The 19,297-nt window shown below is 39.4% G+C and overlaps 1 protein-coding gene across 5 annotated transcripts in view; it reads right to left on the bottom strand.

The window, feature by feature from the left end:
• The window catches only part of KYNU (kynureninase), a 91,937-nt gene that overhangs the window by 58,578 nt on the left and 14,062 nt on the right, over nucleotides 1-19,297 (bottom strand). For 4 of the 5 annotated variants that reach the window (XM_082198998.1, XM_082198997.1, XM_082198995.1 and 1 more), the window contains exons 2-4: nucleotides 17,948-18,124; nucleotides 7,785-7,905; nucleotides 2,249-2,331 (exon numbers count right to left, since the gene is read on the bottom strand). In XM_082198998.1, coding sequence (XP_082055124.1) covers nucleotides 2,249-2,331; nucleotides 7,785-7,905; nucleotides 17,948-18,116 — 373 coding nt within the window. In that variant the 5' untranslated portion in view covers nucleotides 18,117-18,124. Of the gene's footprint in view, nucleotides 1-2,248; nucleotides 2,332-7,784; nucleotides 7,906-17,947; nucleotides 18,125-19,297 lie in introns of those variants that run through there. The other variant, XM_082198999.1, reaches the window with a different exon arrangement.

Raw genomic sequence — 19,297 nt, 5'->3', positions numbered from 1 at the left:
GTCCCTGGTGTGCAACAGACCTATGAAATACTGCCCAAAGCAAAGCAAAACAGGTTAAGGATGTGAAGATCTTTATTCATAGTTTCTTTTATAGAGAGCTTAAAACATGGTTCCCCAACATAGAGAATACAAATAGGCTTCTGCATACAGATCTACTGTTTTGGGTATGGAAAACTTAGCTGGTGGATAATGGGCAGAAGGGCCTCACTGAGCAGACATAAGCTGTGTGACAGTGAATAGAGTATGTTCCTATTAGTTCTAAAACTCCACTTGTATTTAAAGGCAAAATAACTTCCAAACTTTAAAAAAGTGTCAGAATGCTAAAGGCATAGTTGAAAGAGCAAAGCTTAAAAAATCTTTTTTTAAAAAACAACAACAACTCTTCTTCTTTTCCTTGAGAAAATGTTGTTATATTTGACTGCATATGTGGGTCCCAGATCTAAAAATAACAAGATTCTTTTTTTTCTGACCAAGGTGAACAAGGAAGTGTAAAACAGATTTATTGGCTGTCTAGCAGATTTTACATTAAATTTTCTCATGTTACATTCACAGCCAGTAATTGCTTTGTTTGTTGCTATGTTGTTCTGTGTCTCTAGCTTCCCTTCCTCTTGGTTTGCATTGCTATTTTCTGGACCCCATTTGTTTTTTAAAAGGACACTGTGGACCGTGGCCTTAACTGAAGATTTTGCTAAAGACAGAATGGCAACCCTGCAGCAGAGAATTAATTGTGTGTGGCATGCATTGCCACAGACATTAGGTAAGCTCTGACTCTCTAGCTGAAGCAAGAAGTCCAAACGGAGGCAGAAAAACCAGATTTTGCAGCCAGCCACTGAATTCCATATCCACCCCTCTCTAGTGTATTCACTTTTACATCTTACAGCAGCCCCACAGCAGAAGCACAAGAGAAGGACAGCCAAGGCCACACACAAAATATGAGACCAGAGGCAGTACAGCAGTGCCTCTCTGGAAATACTCACAGATGTGATGAAGAACTTCAATTAGAATAATGAACAAGCAGTCTTGTGATACCTTAAAGGCTCCCAATTTTATTATGTTTTATGCTTTCAGGGACCACAATCCACTTCATCAAATGCATAAAGTTACATGAAGGAAGGTAAACTTTCCAAGACATGGATGTTTTAATAGAAATTCCTGCATTCGACTAGATGCCATTCAGGGTCCCTTCCAAGTCTTTGATTCTATTAATTCTTATATAGTATTTCATTAATAGAGAGGCACACACAAGCATATGTGCTGTTGGGGGTGTAACTAATAGAGATATTAGATAAGGCAGGAGAACTTAACATGGGCCCCCCCAGATGTTTTTGGACATCTCCCAACATCCTTCACCACTGGCTATTCTGCTTAAAGCTGATGGGAGCTGGACTCCCAACATTTGAAGGGCACACTGGCTACCCGCAATAGTGTCTGTATAATCAATTTTTGCACAGTAAATATACACCTCAGATTTGATCTGTATGCTTGCATGTTTCCTTCAAGGTAGTACTGTTATTGAGAGGATAATTTATGTTCATATCACTCACAGTAAAATAATTATGTCTGAGAATAAGCAATGCCAACCCTTACCCTGGGTATTGCATCCATTGCTTTTGTGACCGCTTTGGGGGAAATGGTTGTTCAAGTGTTACAGTCATCTAGTGACTGCTGCTTGAGGCATAATTGCAGAGGAGTGGCACCACTATTCACACCTCCACTGTTTACTTCATTTCGATCCCAAGTCCTCTCACTTCCCTGAAGATTCTTTAGACAATTTGACAGGTAGTATCAACTCTAATTTTCATCATTTTCTGCACTATTAATTCTTTTTCAAAAAAAATTGACTTCCTTGACAGCAATTAAAGACATTATCATGTAAGAAGCAGCTATTGCTTTGTAAACAAAAGAAATGATCACTGATTCATGGTGACATTTGTAGGGGTGCCAAGTTTTCTTTGGTTTCATGCATTAGACTAAATAGTTTATGACGATCCCAGAACCACATACTGCAATTAGTTTCAAGATATACATTTGCTCATATATTACTGTCTGCATTAAATCTTCTCAGTTCAAAGTTTTAAAATGCAGTTACTTCACATACTTACTGAGAAGCACTCAGAGCAGAACCAAAAAAAAAACAAAAAACCGGTAAATTTTTGGAAGAAAAGTTCCATTGTCTAATTTTTTTCTAGTGCTACATAAACAGTGGAAAAAAAATATGAATTATTTTCCAAAAAAAATATTTTCTTACCCACAATATCAGCCACAAGCTCCACAATGCACTCATCCCCTAAAGCCCAAGGTCGTTTCCCTGTGAAATGACCATGAACGCCCCTGAAAGAGAGAACAAATGAAAATTCATATATGTGTCTTTGGTATAGTCCTAACATCAAGATTGCAACACTCATTGGGGAGCTGGAAGAGAAAATAAATAATTTTATTGCACCACATGCACCTGTAGCAAACAAGCAGTCTACTGTACAGTGGTGCCTCGCAAGACGAAATTAATCCGTTCCGCGAGTCTCTTCGTCTAGCGGTTTTTTTGTCTTGAGAAGCAACCCTATTAGCGGCTTAGCGGATTAGCGGTTTAGCGGCTATTAAAGGCTTAGCGGCTATTAAAGGCTTAGTGGATTAGTGGCTAAAAGGCTATTAGCGGCTTAGCGGCTGAGAAAAAGGGGGGAAGCGGAAAAAAATCGGAATACTCGCAAGACGTTTTTGTCTTGCAAAGCAAGCCCATAGGGAAAATAGTCTTGCGAAGCAGCTCAAAAACGGAAAACCCTTTCGTCTAGCTGGTTTTCCGTCTTGCGAGGCATTCGTCTTGCGGGGCACCACTGTAGTTTTGTATTGTACACAGACAAAACAAAGTCAACAGACATGGGACAGATTCTAATGAGCCATCTTCATGCTTTGTTATAAGAGAAACAAAAAATAGCAACAGCCCTCAGCGAAGAGCTAGGGAATAGAACTGTGAATGGTGGAAAGTCACAGTAAACCAAGTTCAGAGTAAACTAAGCCAGGAAGCTTAGGTTATCATTATGTGTGAATGCAGCCAAAGCGAACCTGCAGCCAGGGGCCTACAATGCAAAACACTCATGTCTCTTCTATGTCAGGTTACTTGCTTGTCCAGGAAGCAAGATGAAATGGTGATAGCGTACAAGAGTGCAATGGGTCTGGCAGGAATGGGTGACGGGCTAATTTCTCAGTTCAGAGGCAAAACCTGGCTAAATAATGTACTAGAAAATTAATGGTGTGTCCTCTTTTTATATTACACATCTTTGTCCTCAGTTACTTAGTAGGATTTAGAAAAGTGCCCGCAAATGAATCCTCTCATTTGCGCTGTCATTTTGCAAGATTCACTGTTAAACTTCCTCGTTCTCTGCCAATTCCCCAACAGAAAGGATCTCACATTTTAAATATTTTATGTAACATTCCTATGAGCTATTACAGATTTTTCAATGTGATTATTATTACAATGGGGAAAGATCTGTGTACAATAAATCCAAACCCAAGTAACTAAATTAAACATAAAGAAAAGACAGTAAGAAACAGGTTCACTTGAGTCACTTGAATGAAAAGTTTCAATTATCACATAGGCAGAAGTATTTCTTTAGTGACTCATAGATTAATATTTAATCTAGACTAAACAGATTTCAGTGTCGCATTTTCCTACCTTCTTTTTTTACATAAGATGGTAGGTAATAGTTTTTCTATGTACTTAATTCTGAAGTACTAGGCATACTATAGATTCAAAGTTCTGAAAACAGCTGTGAAATTTTACAATATACAGCACCCTAAAACACACCTATATCAAATTAGTTTTACTGTATATCAGACTCAGCCCTCACTTATCCCCGACTCCCAACCTGAAAGGCATATGGTCAATATGATATGTTAACTAATTTCATGAAGCAAAAGGATAGATGACCTAGGCCTGGTTTTCACATTACATGAAACCATAATTAATATAAACAAGCAATTTGCTGATATATAGTGCACCAAAATTCCAACCTTGTCCCCACTCCTGGCTGTGCCACAAGCAACATGCTACATGTCTTGGTGTGTCTTGGGTTTGTGGTTTGTTTCTCTTCAAAGCATAAATAGTTGCCAAGGTCTGATCTTGGCAACGGAAGACCAGTTTAAACATAATTTGGGGGTAGTGTTGGTGATGAAAAGCTATGTGTTTTATAAGATACCGGGTAAAACAATGATGTTGTACCCCTTTCTAACAGAATACTTTCAAACACTGTCACATCAGGCTCTTCATTAACAAATTGAAATCACTGTAAGATAGATGTTATAGTAAAACATTATAGTCACTGCATTTCTTAAAAGTAACAGAAATTTGCATAACATTCATTTGCCTCTATTGCTTTCTTGCAGTCTTCTCTGCCTCAACACGGCAAAATCCTAATTTGCCAGTTTCAGTAGCTCTATAAGCTTGTAAGTAGCCATGAAATATCATCCTTCAGCCACAACAGACTGGCACTGCCTTCAGATAGGACCAAAAGGTTTCCAATTCATTTTTCAGAAGTCTTTAGCCTTCTGAAAGGCTTGCATTTGTACTGGATTTTGGGCACTGACTTTTCCAAATATAAGCTGCTCTTCCCTTACTGTTCTATTTTGGTCTGGCCTTATTCTGACATTTTCTTTTCTTTCGTTTCTCTGAAAGAACAGACTGCTATCTACTTCTAATATTTTCTCAATACGTTGCTTTGGCCTGAGTTTATATTTTTGAAACTGTCTTATCTACACAATCTAAACTAATGTTTATCTACAATTGGTCCCATCCACACTATATATTTAAAACACATTTAAAGCAATGGCTTTCCCCACAAATCCTGGGAAATGTGAAGGTTGTTGGGGATTGTAGCTCTGTGATGGAACAACTCTATTCTTTGGGGAAAGTCATGTGCTTTAAATGTATGGTGTGGGTGTGACTTGAGTGTGCATGTATGAGCACACAATCATACTTAATGTCAGTCTTTCTATTTCAGAGGTGAATGTTGATACTTTTGTACACAAAACAGCACCATGAACATATTAACAGGGATGTATTAGCAAGCTTCAAGCAACTCCAAAGTTTGCAGACATACCAAAAAACTGCTAAGGGAGAAGGACACTGCCACCCCGCCGCCCCTAGACAAAAACCAGCCAAATGAGGAATGAGCATGCTCAGAAAGCTGACTGATTGGCATGGGGCTGTAAAACCAGGTGGTAGGAATAACAGATTGGAGCACCATGGAAAAGGACATGGCTGGCTGGCTAGCTGACTGGAACATTGAAAAGGAACACTGCTTGTCCACACTGTTGTAACTGTAGTTTTCTAGACCAAACACAATAATCATTTCTTTTATTTATATCTATTGGCATTCATTCTGTATATAAAATTAAGAGTGAAGATAGACCCAAGCAAGGGAGGCTGCAATCTTGTGCACAGTTTATCTGGCAGTAAGCCCCACTGAATAGTAAACATGTTGTAGGTGTGATGGGTTTGTTTCATTACAGGAGTGTCAAAGATAAGGCAGAAACTGTATTCCTTGTTTCATGAAAGGTAATGGACCACAGATACATATATGATATACAGAATCATATTTACTTCTTTTCACAAACTGAGAAAGAAGGGGGGGGATTCTGCTCCCTGAAAATAAATGCCTTGGACTGCAGTGAATTTTGCTCAAACTATTATCACCACACTTAAGTACATCGGTCTTGAGTATAAAATTCTTTCATTGTACCCAAGGCAAACAGATGCATGGAAAATGAACAAATGCAAAGTTAATGTGTGAGAAATGAAATATTACCTCTCTTGGTCCCTTTAAATGGAGAAGAGAGCTATTTAACTTTAACTTCTTGAATGAAGTCAGCCATTTCCCTGAGCTACTACAATAATCACAGAAAAATTGACAGGATTGCATTTTCTTAAAATGGCTGGCAAAACTGCAGAGCTGTGCTAAATGAACAGAGAGAAGTGCTAACTGAAGTTCATATGCTCCTATTCCCTCCTTCCTTCCCTCACAGCTATCTAAAAAAAGTAGCTGCCTTTTTATTATTAATTGCAACTCTCCTGTTTTAACAAGAGAATAGGTAAGGACAACTATTTTCTCTGAAGTCCAATTGTGTTCAATTGTGCTTATTCCCCAGTAGGAAGATGTAGGATTGAACTGCTAGTAGGTGATATCTAAGTCATGGTCAGAACAGACCCACTCAAATCAATGGGCATTATCACACAGCAAAGTCAGATTGTGTGAAATCAGTCTTAAATCTAATATGATGGAGTAAAAGAAAAACTTTAAGGACATGAGGGAAAGTATTTCAAGAGTAGATAAAATACACCATTTTCTTGAATGATATAAACATTTCCTGGATATAAGCTCTCTTCACAACTTAGGCGGGAGCACTGATTTCTTCAGGCTGCTATGAACCTCAGCCCAGCATAACCCTAACTCTCTGGGCTTGATTCTCCCTTCCTGAACTTTAATTATGGCCTCCAATCCATGCTTACTCACACTCTGCCATCCTTCCATCTTCCACCACCTTCCTAGGGCCATTTCTCCTGGGAGGAGTGTGAATATGGGCAACTGAAATAAACCACTTGAAGAATTTACCATGGACACAAAAATGCTGGTGGGACTAGTAAATGGGGTTCAGTGGCTGATTTTAGTAATAATGAGGGGTCAAGGGAAAAAAGAAAGAAATAGTTGCAAGCACAGCAATATTGCATGCCTGGAGTTCCACAATTTCAGATTTTGAAACTGAACCAAATTCTGAGTTTATGACAGACCTTATTACAACTCTGTTTTATTTTTTGAAATGCAAATTTCAGATTTCAGAATGTGAATTTTACAAGCATCTCAAAAGTTTGAGGCTATAAAGCAATATTCTTTATTCTAGTGTCTCAGATTTAGGATTGGCCAAGCAAAGGGTCAATCTGAATACTGCTGAAATAGGCACCAGGTTACCTATTAAAGGACATCTAAAGATTTGTGGGAACTACAATTCTCCCACCAGAGCTAGAGTTCCCAGCACACTCAACAAACTACAGTTCCCATGATTATTTAGGACATACACATTATCTATAGATAGATAGATAGATACAGTATAGATACAGTGGTGCCTCGCAAGACAAAATTAATCTGTTCGCGAGTCTCTTCGTCTTGAGGTTTTTTCGTCTTGCGAAGCACGGCTATTAGCGGCTTAGCGGCTATTAACAGCTTAGCGGCTATTAACGGCTTAGCAGCTTTAAGAAAAAGGAAACAAACTCGAAAGAACTCGCAAGACGTTTCATCTTGCGAAGCAAGCCCATAGGGAAATTCGTCTTGCGGAATGACTCAAAAAACGGAAAACTCTTTCGTCTTGCGCGTTTTTCGTCTTGCGAGGCATTCGTCTTGCGAGGTACCACTGTATAGATATAGATATGGTGTATGTAGCCTGAAATGCACAGATCAGGACAGAAATGATGAGACAAAGATTGCATGAGGTAATCACATAGACTAGTAGCAACAACTACACATACAGACAATAGGTAAGACTTGAACTAAGACCATTAAAAAACAATTAGGCAAATAGCTGTAAGCTGAGGAGGATCCTTCCAATATGAGCTAGTTAAAGGTTACTGCAGCCATTTCTTGTTTTCCTATTGTTGGGAAAGCACTGACTATTCATTGTATTTCCATGAGAAAGGGATTTTAACAGAATATCACCATATTCAGGCCCATTTTCAAAATGAAATAATTTTTCTTTACCCTCAAAAAAGCAGTTAGTGATTTATGTCACTAGGAACTACTCACAGTTTAGCCCACTTGTCAAGTTCTTCATCCAAGTAAGTCTTAACTTTCTTTGGCTGAAGACCAAGAGAGTTCCCAGCAAAGTAGACGCAGGTCTCATTCTTATGCACTAAGGCTAGATTGGCTGAAGGAGGAAAATCCAAGAAAGCCATTAAAAATGCTGCCACCATTCCCTTTCTTATCTACACAAAAGATTCCCCATGAAAAATGTCATATCCATTCACTAATGATGAAGCCAATATACAACTATATTCCTGAGATAGCCCTCCAATTAACAAACAGGTAAAATTCATTTCATTAAAAAAACACTTATTATGTCATAGATTCTATGAAAACTATGCCAAAAATACTGACATAAAATTCACCATAGTACAGACAAGTGTAGAAAAATATACCAGCTGTGTTAAAAGTATAGTAAAAGCAAGCTATTCCCTTTCTCTCAGTAACAAAAGGCAAAACATCTGAGAAAGGATGTTGCTAGACTTCTATTCAGCAGTTTGTTGGGTGCTAGACATCACACAAAAGCTATAAGTTCCCCAAGTTCCAATACAAAATATAAATGTACAGTCATACCTCGGGTTAAAGACGCTTCAGGTTGAGCATTTTAAGGTTGTGTTCTGCGGCAACCCGGAAGTAACGGAACGGGTTATTTCCAGGTTTCACCATTCGCACATGTGCAGACACTCAAAATGACGTCACACGCATGCACAGAAGCAGCGAATCGTGACTCGCACATACGTGGGTTGCGTTCTGCTCAGGGTGTGAACGGGGCTCCGGAACGGATCCCGTTTGCATCCAGAGGTACCACTGCGCATGGAACAAATTCCGTGGACCTGATATTGTCTTTCAGTGGATCCAAGTCAACATGATACTCCAAGCTTAGTCAACAGTGCCTGCTCATATAAATGGCAAAAATAAGAGATCTAACACGGGTTGTAGACTCAGTGGTAAAATATTAGCACAAGATTCTTCCATACCATATATCACAGCTTCTTTTTTAAAGACAATTCCTAATGTTTACTACGAAAAGGGCAAACTGGGGACATTAGAAGCTCAAATGCCATTGCACATGCAGTTAGATAAGATTAACTTAACTCAGAACATCAGTGAAAGGAAAGGAATACTATACACTAGCATATGATTTCACATTTCTATCTTTTGTTTAGAGGGATGTATTTGCAACAGTGAACTTTAATTCCAAATTTTAAGCAAAAAATAAATAAATGTTTTGAAGTGGTCCCTCTATATCATTTATTCTAGTAGCGGGGGGAGTCTTGTGCTGCTCAGAAATTTGTAGAAACCAAAAAATGCTATGATTTTTAAATGGATAGTACAATTTGAGTTTGGAGTCGTCATGCCAAAGTCAAGTCCATCATCATGATTTGAAATGGTGCCAGGCGTCCAAACATCAATGAAGATAACACATCCCTGTTTAACACCTGATCCCACTGTGAATGGTTTACTTTGAGAGCCATTGTATCCAGTCAGGGAAAAAGGGAGGCAGACTATGTTTAGGGCACCTTTTCTAGCCCGTTCCCGTTTTGGGGGTGAGCTGAGCAGATCCTAAATAGGACTGCTCAGTTGTGGATACAGCTGCTGAGCTACTCAACTGCCTCATTCCTCTAGTCAGAACAAATGAATCTGTATCCACCACTCATGTGCAGGTCCTTGACTAGGGGTTCGAGATTTCACGGTTCTGCCCCCGTTACCATTTGCCGATCACCATGAGACATTTTGGGTTTGGGATGGGTTTTTGGAAGATGCCTATGCGTGAATTTGCTTGATGTGAGTAGATCAGTGCTCGCTGACCAATGCAGATTCTTCGCGGTATGGCTCTATTCCGATGGCATGAATATCATGACGACCAGTAGATTCTTATCTGCTGCAGCCTTCATCTGCCTTCACAGCTGTTGTAACATACTGCTTGTTATCTTCTGCCTGTTCTGCTATTGAGGACTTCTTGGATCATTCTTTGTCTAGCTCCTGCCCCTTGACCTTACTGTCTTGGGTGACTCTACTGGGAGTATGAGACTCCCAACAGCTTCGCTCACAAGGATCATAGGAACATGCAAGCCCACTTACCATGACAAGGTGATGATCCAGCGAGAAGCAAACAGGTATATGACTGTAGCACTAGTCCTCTAAAAAATTAATTAAAAAATATAGGGCAATATCCAAGTAAGTTGTATTCAGAGTAGATATATTCATTTTAATGTATTTAAGTTACTTAAGTCCACTGAGTTCAATGAGTCTACTCTGAGCATGCCTAGTGTTGGATAACACTCATCTTTTTTGATGGATAATGCAAAATATTCCCTAAGCTGGAAATACGTATATTAAAAATTTAAGTATTTCTTTAGACTTTCATAAGTTGCCAAGATGAAATGTGGGCAAGCACAGTTCACTTGTGAAGGAGGAAAATATCTGTTGAAAATGTTTTCTGCTCAGTAGGGGAAACGCAAGCTATTATGCCTATAAATGATAAAAGGGGTGATTAGCCCTTTTCATCACCTTTCATTCTATATGCTACTGTTTCCTGCCAAGGGTCATAAGGAACAGTGCTCATTTTTGCATGTCTCAGTCATCAATAGCTTATGCAAGAATGTATACAAGTCAGCAGCTTGAGCAAATGCATTAAAATTTACATAAACACTTCTAACATTATATAAAGAAGAATAAGTTTACATTTGTCTGAGGCAATTTCATTTTAGGGCTATAGGGAAACATTAAACCACAAAGCTACTCAAACTACATTTTAAAGATACTACTTTGAACTCAACCACTAATACATTTTCCAGGCGTAAGAGACAACGAAGATAACTTCTTAATTAAAGCTTTAAAGGCTTTTAAAAAGCCTAAATCACAAAACCAGTTTCAATCTAATCTACCGTATTTTTTGCACCATAACACTCACTTTTTTCCTCCTAGAAAGTAAGGGGAAATGTCTGTGCGTGTTATGGAGGAAATGCCTACGGGTGGCATGCCTACGGATTTTCCTCCTCTAAAAACTACATGCGTGTTATGGTCGGGTGCGTGTTATAGAGCGAAAAATACGGTATATAACTGATGCTCTCCTTGTTTTCATCAGCATCCTTTTTAAAATGAGCAATAACAGAGGTGTAAATATTATTCACACTTCCAAATTGGTTCTGTTCACAGGCCTTCGTTATTCTGAAGAACAATAATGGAGTCTCATTGAGATTAGAGGAAGCAAGCATTTTATTTGTGGCTGGGGCAACCCAGTCAGATTGGTGGGGTACAAATAATAATAAAACTATTATTATTATTATTATTATTAGAAGAAGAAGAAGAAGAAGAAGAAGAAGAAGAAGAAGAAGAGTTTGGATTTGATATCCCGCCTTTCACTCCCCTTCAGGAGTCTCAAAGCGGCTAACATTCTCCTTTCCCTTCCTCCCCCACAATTATTATTATTATTATTATTATTATTATTATTATTATTATTATCATCATCATCATCTTTGAGCAATTTTCAGAAGAATTCATTGAAATCCAGTCAAGCATTAGAACAGGCAATGTTAAGGTATGTTTTCATCTGCTCCTTCTATACCACTTAGAGCTTAATATATAAGGCAGTTTTAAAGGTTTTTAAATATACAAAACCATTGTTCCTGATCATTGGCGCACAATACTAGATTGCTACTTACTGATATTTTCTTAACTGGGTGTGGTATCCAACCAAATTACTGTAGCACGGATCCATTTCCATGAGCGTAACAGAACTTTCCCTCCCTCTCCCCCTCCGGTGCAGATGTGCACACGCACAACACACACGCACATGCACAATGTGCTCTGGGTTTTCCACAACAATCCACAAGAAGCATGTTGGGGTGACCTTTTACTTGCAGATATCATTCCACGTGCACAACGATTTAGATGGACTCAACCCTTTTAAGTCCAGATTTACACAATTTTGCTTGCCCATTCCACTTACATTTTTTCTGTCTAAACGCCACTACAGTCCATCATTCACAGCACCTCACTTTCACTAAATAGATCCTTGCTTTGCAGTACTACTTCTCCTGTTGTCTGCACTTCAGTGTGCTCATATTAGCTCCTCTAATATTTCTTCTGAAGACGTGACCTCTAAGTGGTGAATAGGGTTTAATAATTCTAGAGGGCAAACAGCACTGATTGCTTGGTCCACTTTGTGAGTGAGATCATACCTTGAATATGTATATGTTTGTGTGAGTGTAATAAAGAAGCTGGGGAAGCTATAAAGATTAGCAGATGAAAAATAAGATTAGTTAGAGTAGATGTGGGGAACCTTTGGTCCTCCAGATATTGCTAAATTAGGGACTTCTGGGTTGGTGCCTCTGGCAATGGCGGAGTTCCTCTGATCAGGAGGAACTTGCCCCATGGGAAGTTGGGTCTGTACCGCCGCGGCGAAGGCAGAGACCCGTAAAAATCACTGACGGGAGAAGCCTGTGAACGTGGGATTCGGCGGGCACCTTTTGCACCTCCCCTACTCGCGGGGGAACCCAATTTCAGGGACCCGGAGCGACGTGGGCTGAGTGGGGCAGTGCTTCGAATCGTCTGCTTCTTCCACGGAGCGAAGCCGCATAGCTGTTGCCGGAGAGCACTGACTTTTTCCTGTGGACAATTTTACTCCAAAGTAATTACCCGTGAGTAGAGCTGATACGGGAGAATCGGATTTTAAACATTTAATTTGGCATCGAAACGGGGAGGTTCAAAACAGGAAGTCCGCCTTCCCTATTTGTAAATAGTCTGAGGCAAGGAGTCTGTAAGCTGAAGTCTTGGAAAGCCTTTTGTAAAAGATTAAAGTTCTATCGGTAAAGAGTATAAAATCCCCCTTGGAGCCAGGAGAGCTGTGACCTACTTCAAACCCCTGTTGTTAATCCATACTGTCTTCCTCTTCCTCCTCCCTGGAAGGGTCAGGATGGGGAGGTGGTCTCCATTATTCCTCCTCTGCCCAGTCCCTGACACTTACCAATCAAGACTGTCTAGCTGGAAATATGGAGACTGGTTTCATTCTGAATCTGTTCCTTTTAATACAATTCCAATATGACATTTGGTACAATAACTTATTGTTGACTCATGTTTACATTAAACTTCAGTGACTCAAAGCAACATTACGAAAAACTATTTTAAAGGAAAACCCTCCCTACCACCCTCTCCCTGCCAATTAAACAAAGGTTGCTTATTACCTGCTTAGAAGAAGTTGAAATGATACTACTGGAGTTTGAACACTGAGATTCAAGGACAAGATGTATGTTTGTCTGTATGTATGTCACTTCTGCACAAATTGAGACAAACTGCAAGGTATCTAAATGTAGAAATCTGTTTCAACATACAGAAGCATATCTACATCCGGGTGTCTTGATTAATTTTTTTATTTACACAAATGATGTGAAGGCAGACAAAATATGTGGCAATCAAGTGCTTTAACAAGTACTGGACAGAACATTTTGAAAATAGGTCTGTTGTATTTTCCCTTGCACATTTCTTGTTTACAATGGCTAAATCTCTGCCACCATAAACTGCAGAAAGAAGTGGAATGCAAAAAAACCCTTTGGCAGCTTCTCACTTGATTTATGTCATGACTACGTAAAACAAGCTGTTACTAAAACTCAGTTTTGACAAGATTAATATATAGTTTATAAGCTTCTACCCTCCCCCTTTTAAATGGCATACCTGCTTCATAGGATTTGCTCTACCCTGCTTGCAAGACAATGCTGTACAATGTTTTATGTAAATATATAAAGAACTTGGATTATCTCTTTTAGCTTCATGAGTGAGACATCCAAGATCCATTTGGTGCACAGATAAATGTCAAGCAAGATCACTCATGCTTGTACACACCATGTAAATTTATGTTTACCCCAACTATTATTTAGATCTGTAACTGGCATTAGTGATAGGTAAAGGGAGCAATCTTAACTTCCAGCTGGAAAGCAGCAGGGCCAAACGGAGTGACGTAGCCACTGCCACAGCCCAAGCCCATCTGCTTGTGTTGGCTAGGGCAGAAGGTTTATGTGGGGGCTTTAAAAGTGCAGAAATAAAGATCTGGTAAGCGACTGAATCTTTCCTGCAAAATAATGACACTGTGAAGGCACCCTCAGAGCAGTTTGATTTTGCTGTCTATTTGAACAGACTATTGCTTTTTTTGGTTGGTTGGTTTCTTTAAAAAGATGATTTTTATTGTTAACTGTACTTTTTTGTTTCTTAACTATCTTGTTAGCCACCCAAGGAGCATAAATTTATGCAGAAGCTGCAGGATACAAATCATGTAAACAAATAAATAGAAAGCTACAAAGTTTTGAGCTCTAGTTGCTGTAAACCAAAGGAGGGAAGCGTGCTCTTGTGCGCGAATCCTGCTTGCAGGTTTTGCACAGCTTTGGCCACTGTGAGAACGTGTCAGGGAACTGCCATTGGAGGAACAGGTGGGGAGAGGGCTCGTGGAGGCTGGGAGGGACTCAGCAGCGAAAGCAGGGACCAGCAGGGGAGAGATGGGTCTCTGGAGGAAGGTCTCATGAATGCGGAGAGAGATGCAGCAGCTAAAGCAGGAACTAGCAGGGAAGGGGGAGGATCTCTGAGGGAACGCGAGCAAGAGGAAGGGCTCCGGGACACGTCCAGCGAGAACAGTGGGGAGGTGTCAGAAGCTCCCATAGGGAGACCCATTCCTCGCCGGAAGCTGCCACGTCGTGAGTCCAGAAGACGTGTTTCCGTTAAGGAGCTTCTATGCTGGAAGCGCTTCCGAAAACAGCCACTGTCGGAATCTGCAAGTGACTAGGGCAGACATGTCTGAGGAGCTCTGTCACACACAGAGGTTTGTGGAGTGGCACAAACTCTGAGGGACCACGATTTTACGCACAAGCAGCTAATCATCCCCTCACAGAACGGGATGCTGGACTAGAGGGGTCACTGGCCCGACCCAGCAGGCTCTTCTTATCTCCTTATTATCTTACCTGAAATCATCATCTTTCTGGCCTTTTTGATGTATCGATTAGTTTCACGGATTATACAACAATTTCAAGATCTTCCATTATTATATATTCTGTTCATCTTTCTTAGCCTGCTAAATGACTGGAAGCCTTAGACTGGTGTTTTGCTAAGTGCCAGTGGTAAGCTAACACAAAGCCATTAAAGATGTCCAATCAATTAAGCTGCCTAATTATCTAATTTATGGTAGACTAACAAAAAAAAACAAACAAAAAAAAAACACCCCCAGAAAGGATTACTTTCTGTAAATGATGGTTCTATTTTAACCACATTAAAGATATTAGGATGGTGTATGTTTTTTTTCCAAAAAACACATGCTTCAGAATAAAGGTCAGATCTTGATATCTTTAAACACAGCAGACAACACTTTCATAGGCAGTAACACCAAGCTGCATAGATCTGTTGTACAATTCAATGTTCTGGTTTAGTAGATTGTTGTTTAAAAAGAAAATCACCAGTATCCTGAACACTCACACCTTGATCCCACATTTTTAAAAAAACACATGGGAAATCAGGTGAACAAATATAGAGAGAGAATATTTTACACGCTTACACAGAGAGAGAAGTTCCCAGGATTCGCAATCCACACTCACAACCACAACATGAATTCAGAGTTGCTCCACAGTGCTTATTTTGGACTTCAGACTAAGAAAATTACCACAAAATTGATTAGCTGTCACAAACACAAGGATGAAAAGTGGGGATTTCTAGCCAGTCTGCTTGCTTAATTATGAAATAAACACTGCAGAATGCTCATAAAGAAGGGTTGCAAATGTATATTTGAGTGTTTGGGACAGACCTCCCTCCCCACCCCTGAATATCAACCTTCAATTAGGAGACTGGATAAATGTCATGTGACTTTGTATATTATGTATGTTTTTTACATTTTCAGTAGCTATCTATTCCCAAACTAGACTGCCTGCCAAAATCATTAATAAGAATTATTTAAAAGGTATTTCAAAGGCAGAATGGAAAATAAGATCTTTCAATTGCTATTTATATATCAGTTAGTGAATAATTCTGAAAAAATAACTGAGAAAACACTGATTTGAAAATAGTTCATAAATGGGGAATCTGAAGAATTCTTTAAAAAGAGAAAGGGAGCATTCATTATAGATTCCTTGGCCAGATTTACTTTTGGCTCAAGAACCTTTAGCTTAAAAACCTTTAAAACTTTATCACCATAAACTTCATTACTTTTTAACAGATATTCTAGTGAAGTTTTCCTTTTCCAGGCACAGCAGAATAACTTTAGGGACTTGTTAAAACTGAACTCAAAGCAAAGATAAGCTTTACAAGCCCCTGAATTCTTCTCTGGCTCAAATTAAAATCTGACACACAAAAATTGTTGGCTTCCCTGGCTGACATGTGCTTTGTAGGGCCAGGATAGCTCTTGAGGCCAGCAAAGCTTGCAGGGGGGTTGCCCATCCCAGGCTCAGAAATTCCCCATGGCTGTCTCTAAGCCAGGGCTGGGCTGGTTTAGGAGCCAGAGATCACATGAACTGACAGAGTTATCATTCAGTACAATCCCCTGCTGCCAAAGCAGGTAGTTCAGCCTATGGATTCTGGGTAGAAATAAAAGATGAGGGAAAACCCATTTTCCTGCTGCAGTCCCAGATGTGGTGAAGTCCCCTACACATCCTTGGACTTTGCACCTGAAATCTCATAAATCTACTCCTATTGAATGTAATGGAACAGAGTTAAGGAGACATGGTTCATATTTCGGGTCATGAATTGGCTATAAAATTATTCAATATATTCCTCTCCCCTTTTCCTTCCTTCCTTCCTTCCTTTCTTGCATGTTTTTTTTTTTAAAAAAAGATTTCATTGTATTATGTTGAATTGGCTTCCCATTGCTACTTTTTCACATCAGAAGCACATCTCCTAAAACAAGAAGAGTTGCAACCTGAATAAAGAAATCTTAGCCAATGAATTATATGTGTTTTAATATATTACTTGAAAACCTATCATACACACACATATTACGACAGGGGCATAACCTGGTTTTCAGCACTGCAATATATCACCAGCTAAACATCACAATATACCGATATATCACAATGTCTAAAATAAGAATGGAGCTACTATATAGAGAGGCTTTGGCTGGCTTCAGAGTTTTTCCCCACATTGTGATTTTTGCATAGCTTGCACACGCACACCCCGCATGATTTGTGATATATTGCCAGGTAAAAAAACATGAAACCAATATCAAGATATGGACTTCAAACTGGATTTGGGCAATACATTGAAATATCGCCCAACCCTAACACATATTTTTTCCATGTATAAGACTAGGCTTATCCCTTTAAAAATAATGTCAAAAATTAGGGGGCATCTTATACACGGAGCCGTCTCCCCCCATTTTCTTAAATCTTGAGTGCCCCAAAATAGGGGACATCTTATACATGGAGGCTTTCTTATAGATGAAAAATACGGTAGTTCAAATTTGAATTTAGGCAATATATGCAACACTAGCAGCATTAGCTATCTCAGAAGCAGCATTCTCACCTGTGTATAACAAAAGCAGCGTGTCATGAGATGGTGATTGCTGTGACATTAAAACCTGCTGTCCAATTAATCAGGGACATTGGTTTAACTGATCAGAATATTTTGTCAATTAATTTATTTATCAACTCAAACAACATTGTAACCCTTATACCTGGTATAAGTATTCAGAAAGCCTCTTGTAGTGCCACAATAACCACACACGCAACCCTCCTGCCAAGTGTGTTGTTCCTGCTCCTTCCAAATGAGGTTTGTGCAGGAGGCCTCCCCAGTGGATTCCAATCAACCATAAAAAACTGATAGTGCAAAACTTTCCTGAACGCCCAAAGTAGTAGCTTCTTTTGGCAATAAGCACCTGGAGGCAAAGTAGCTCAAATCCATTAAAAAACACTCCTGCCTATAATTTTCAATCAGTCACTATATTGTTGAAAGAAACTGAGTGACAGCCTAAGCACAGCATAAGTGCTGTATTGTAATCTTCCATTCTAATCAGAATGGGAATGAGAGCATATAAGGCACTCAACTTGAGGTGCTGATTTTACAACGCAGGGGACATGCTGTGATCAAAGATGTGGCGCCAATCGCTCCATTTATCCTTTAGGCAGCTAGGCTTCCTGCAGATTTGCAATAAACATGTGCAAGGAGATACAAAGCCACCTTGGTATAACTGTGGTTCTTACTTGGAGGCAGATCCTTCACTCTGGGAATATGAAAACATGCACGCAGGTGTTTTAGTTCATCTTCTTCATCTAACTGAACAGCAACTTCCTTATCCACTGGACTGCATGCTAGCTGTGACGCAACGGTTTCTATAATGGCTGCCGGCGAGGCATAAGAAGACAGATCCATTTCTCACTCTAAAAATGAAAAGGGAGAAAATATTTTCGTTTAGATTCTGTGCCGTGCATATTGGCTAGTGTCTGATGCAAAGATTATAGCTATGTCTGCTGAGGTACAGCCTTCCAGCTGTAAAAAGTGAAATACTTGGGAGTGTAAGGAAAGAGTGGGAAGTTCTCAATTCCAGCATTTTTCAAGGCAGCATATTGCTGTAGCCCTAAAGCCATTAGTTTTAAATACAATGCTTTCTCTATAGAGCTACATCAGCAACTTCTGTTTTCTACCACTGCTCCAATAGCAGTAACAAATTCTATAGTGTCATTCAAACTTGCAGAATCAGAAAGCCGCAGGCAGCATTATTGTTTCTACAATCTGTGCTCCTGAAAATGGCAGGTGCATTGCCACATTTAAACTTGCATTTTCAAGCCTGAGCAATCTTTTGGCTCCTTTAGCTTCTTGATGTGGATGTGTAAGTTTTTAGCTTGGGAGGCACGACTGGAATAGGCAGACTAGGCACTAAAGAAATAGAATAGGCCTCTGCCGGAGAAAAGCTGTTTTGTCACAAACCACAAGGATATAAAATCTAAACAGTTGTCCCCTAAAATTCCTTTTCACTGACACCAAGATTTCCTATAGAGCCAGATTCAGTTTCTGGCCTCCATCTGCATTTATCAGATTGTCTGCATCACTGGAAAACACATCTTGATGAACTAGTGTGATTCTGTGTGGCAGAAAGAAGCTCAATGCAAGGTACAGATGAGATCCCTACTGAAAGTGAAAAACACAACCACATATTCAAAATTGTTTCTGTAGTATTTTTTATTTAGTTTTATTTAGTTTCAGCATCTCCCCAGGCCTCATTATTGTATACTCTTGCCTTCCTATTTTCTATTTCCAGTCTAATCCTGATTCCACTTGTCTTAACTCAGACAACATTCTAGTTGACTAAAATTGTGTTGAGCACAAATCTGGCAACCTGAGCATTCAAAGTGGTCACCACTCATAGTGTCTTCACTACCTTCATGTTTCAGTTAAAAAAAAAGATCAAACAAAAACTACAATACAAATATTTTCTTTTACATATTTCTGCATTCTCAAATTTGAGGCCCTAATGAAAAGCCATTTTTATGTGGAAAGTGGCCAGATAGTGGCTTTCAAAAGGTTTATTCAAAACTTAGCCACTTCCATTGATT

The sequence above is a fragment of the Podarcis vaucheri genome, assembly GCF_965113315.1.
Source record: "Podarcis vaucheri genome assembly, chromosome: 1".
Lineage (NCBI taxonomy): Eukaryota > Metazoa > Chordata > Lepidosauria > Squamata > Lacertidae > Podarcis > Podarcis vaucheri.
The sequence above is the reverse complement of the archived record's forward strand: the minus strand, read 5'-3'. Positions and strand labels throughout refer to the sequence as shown.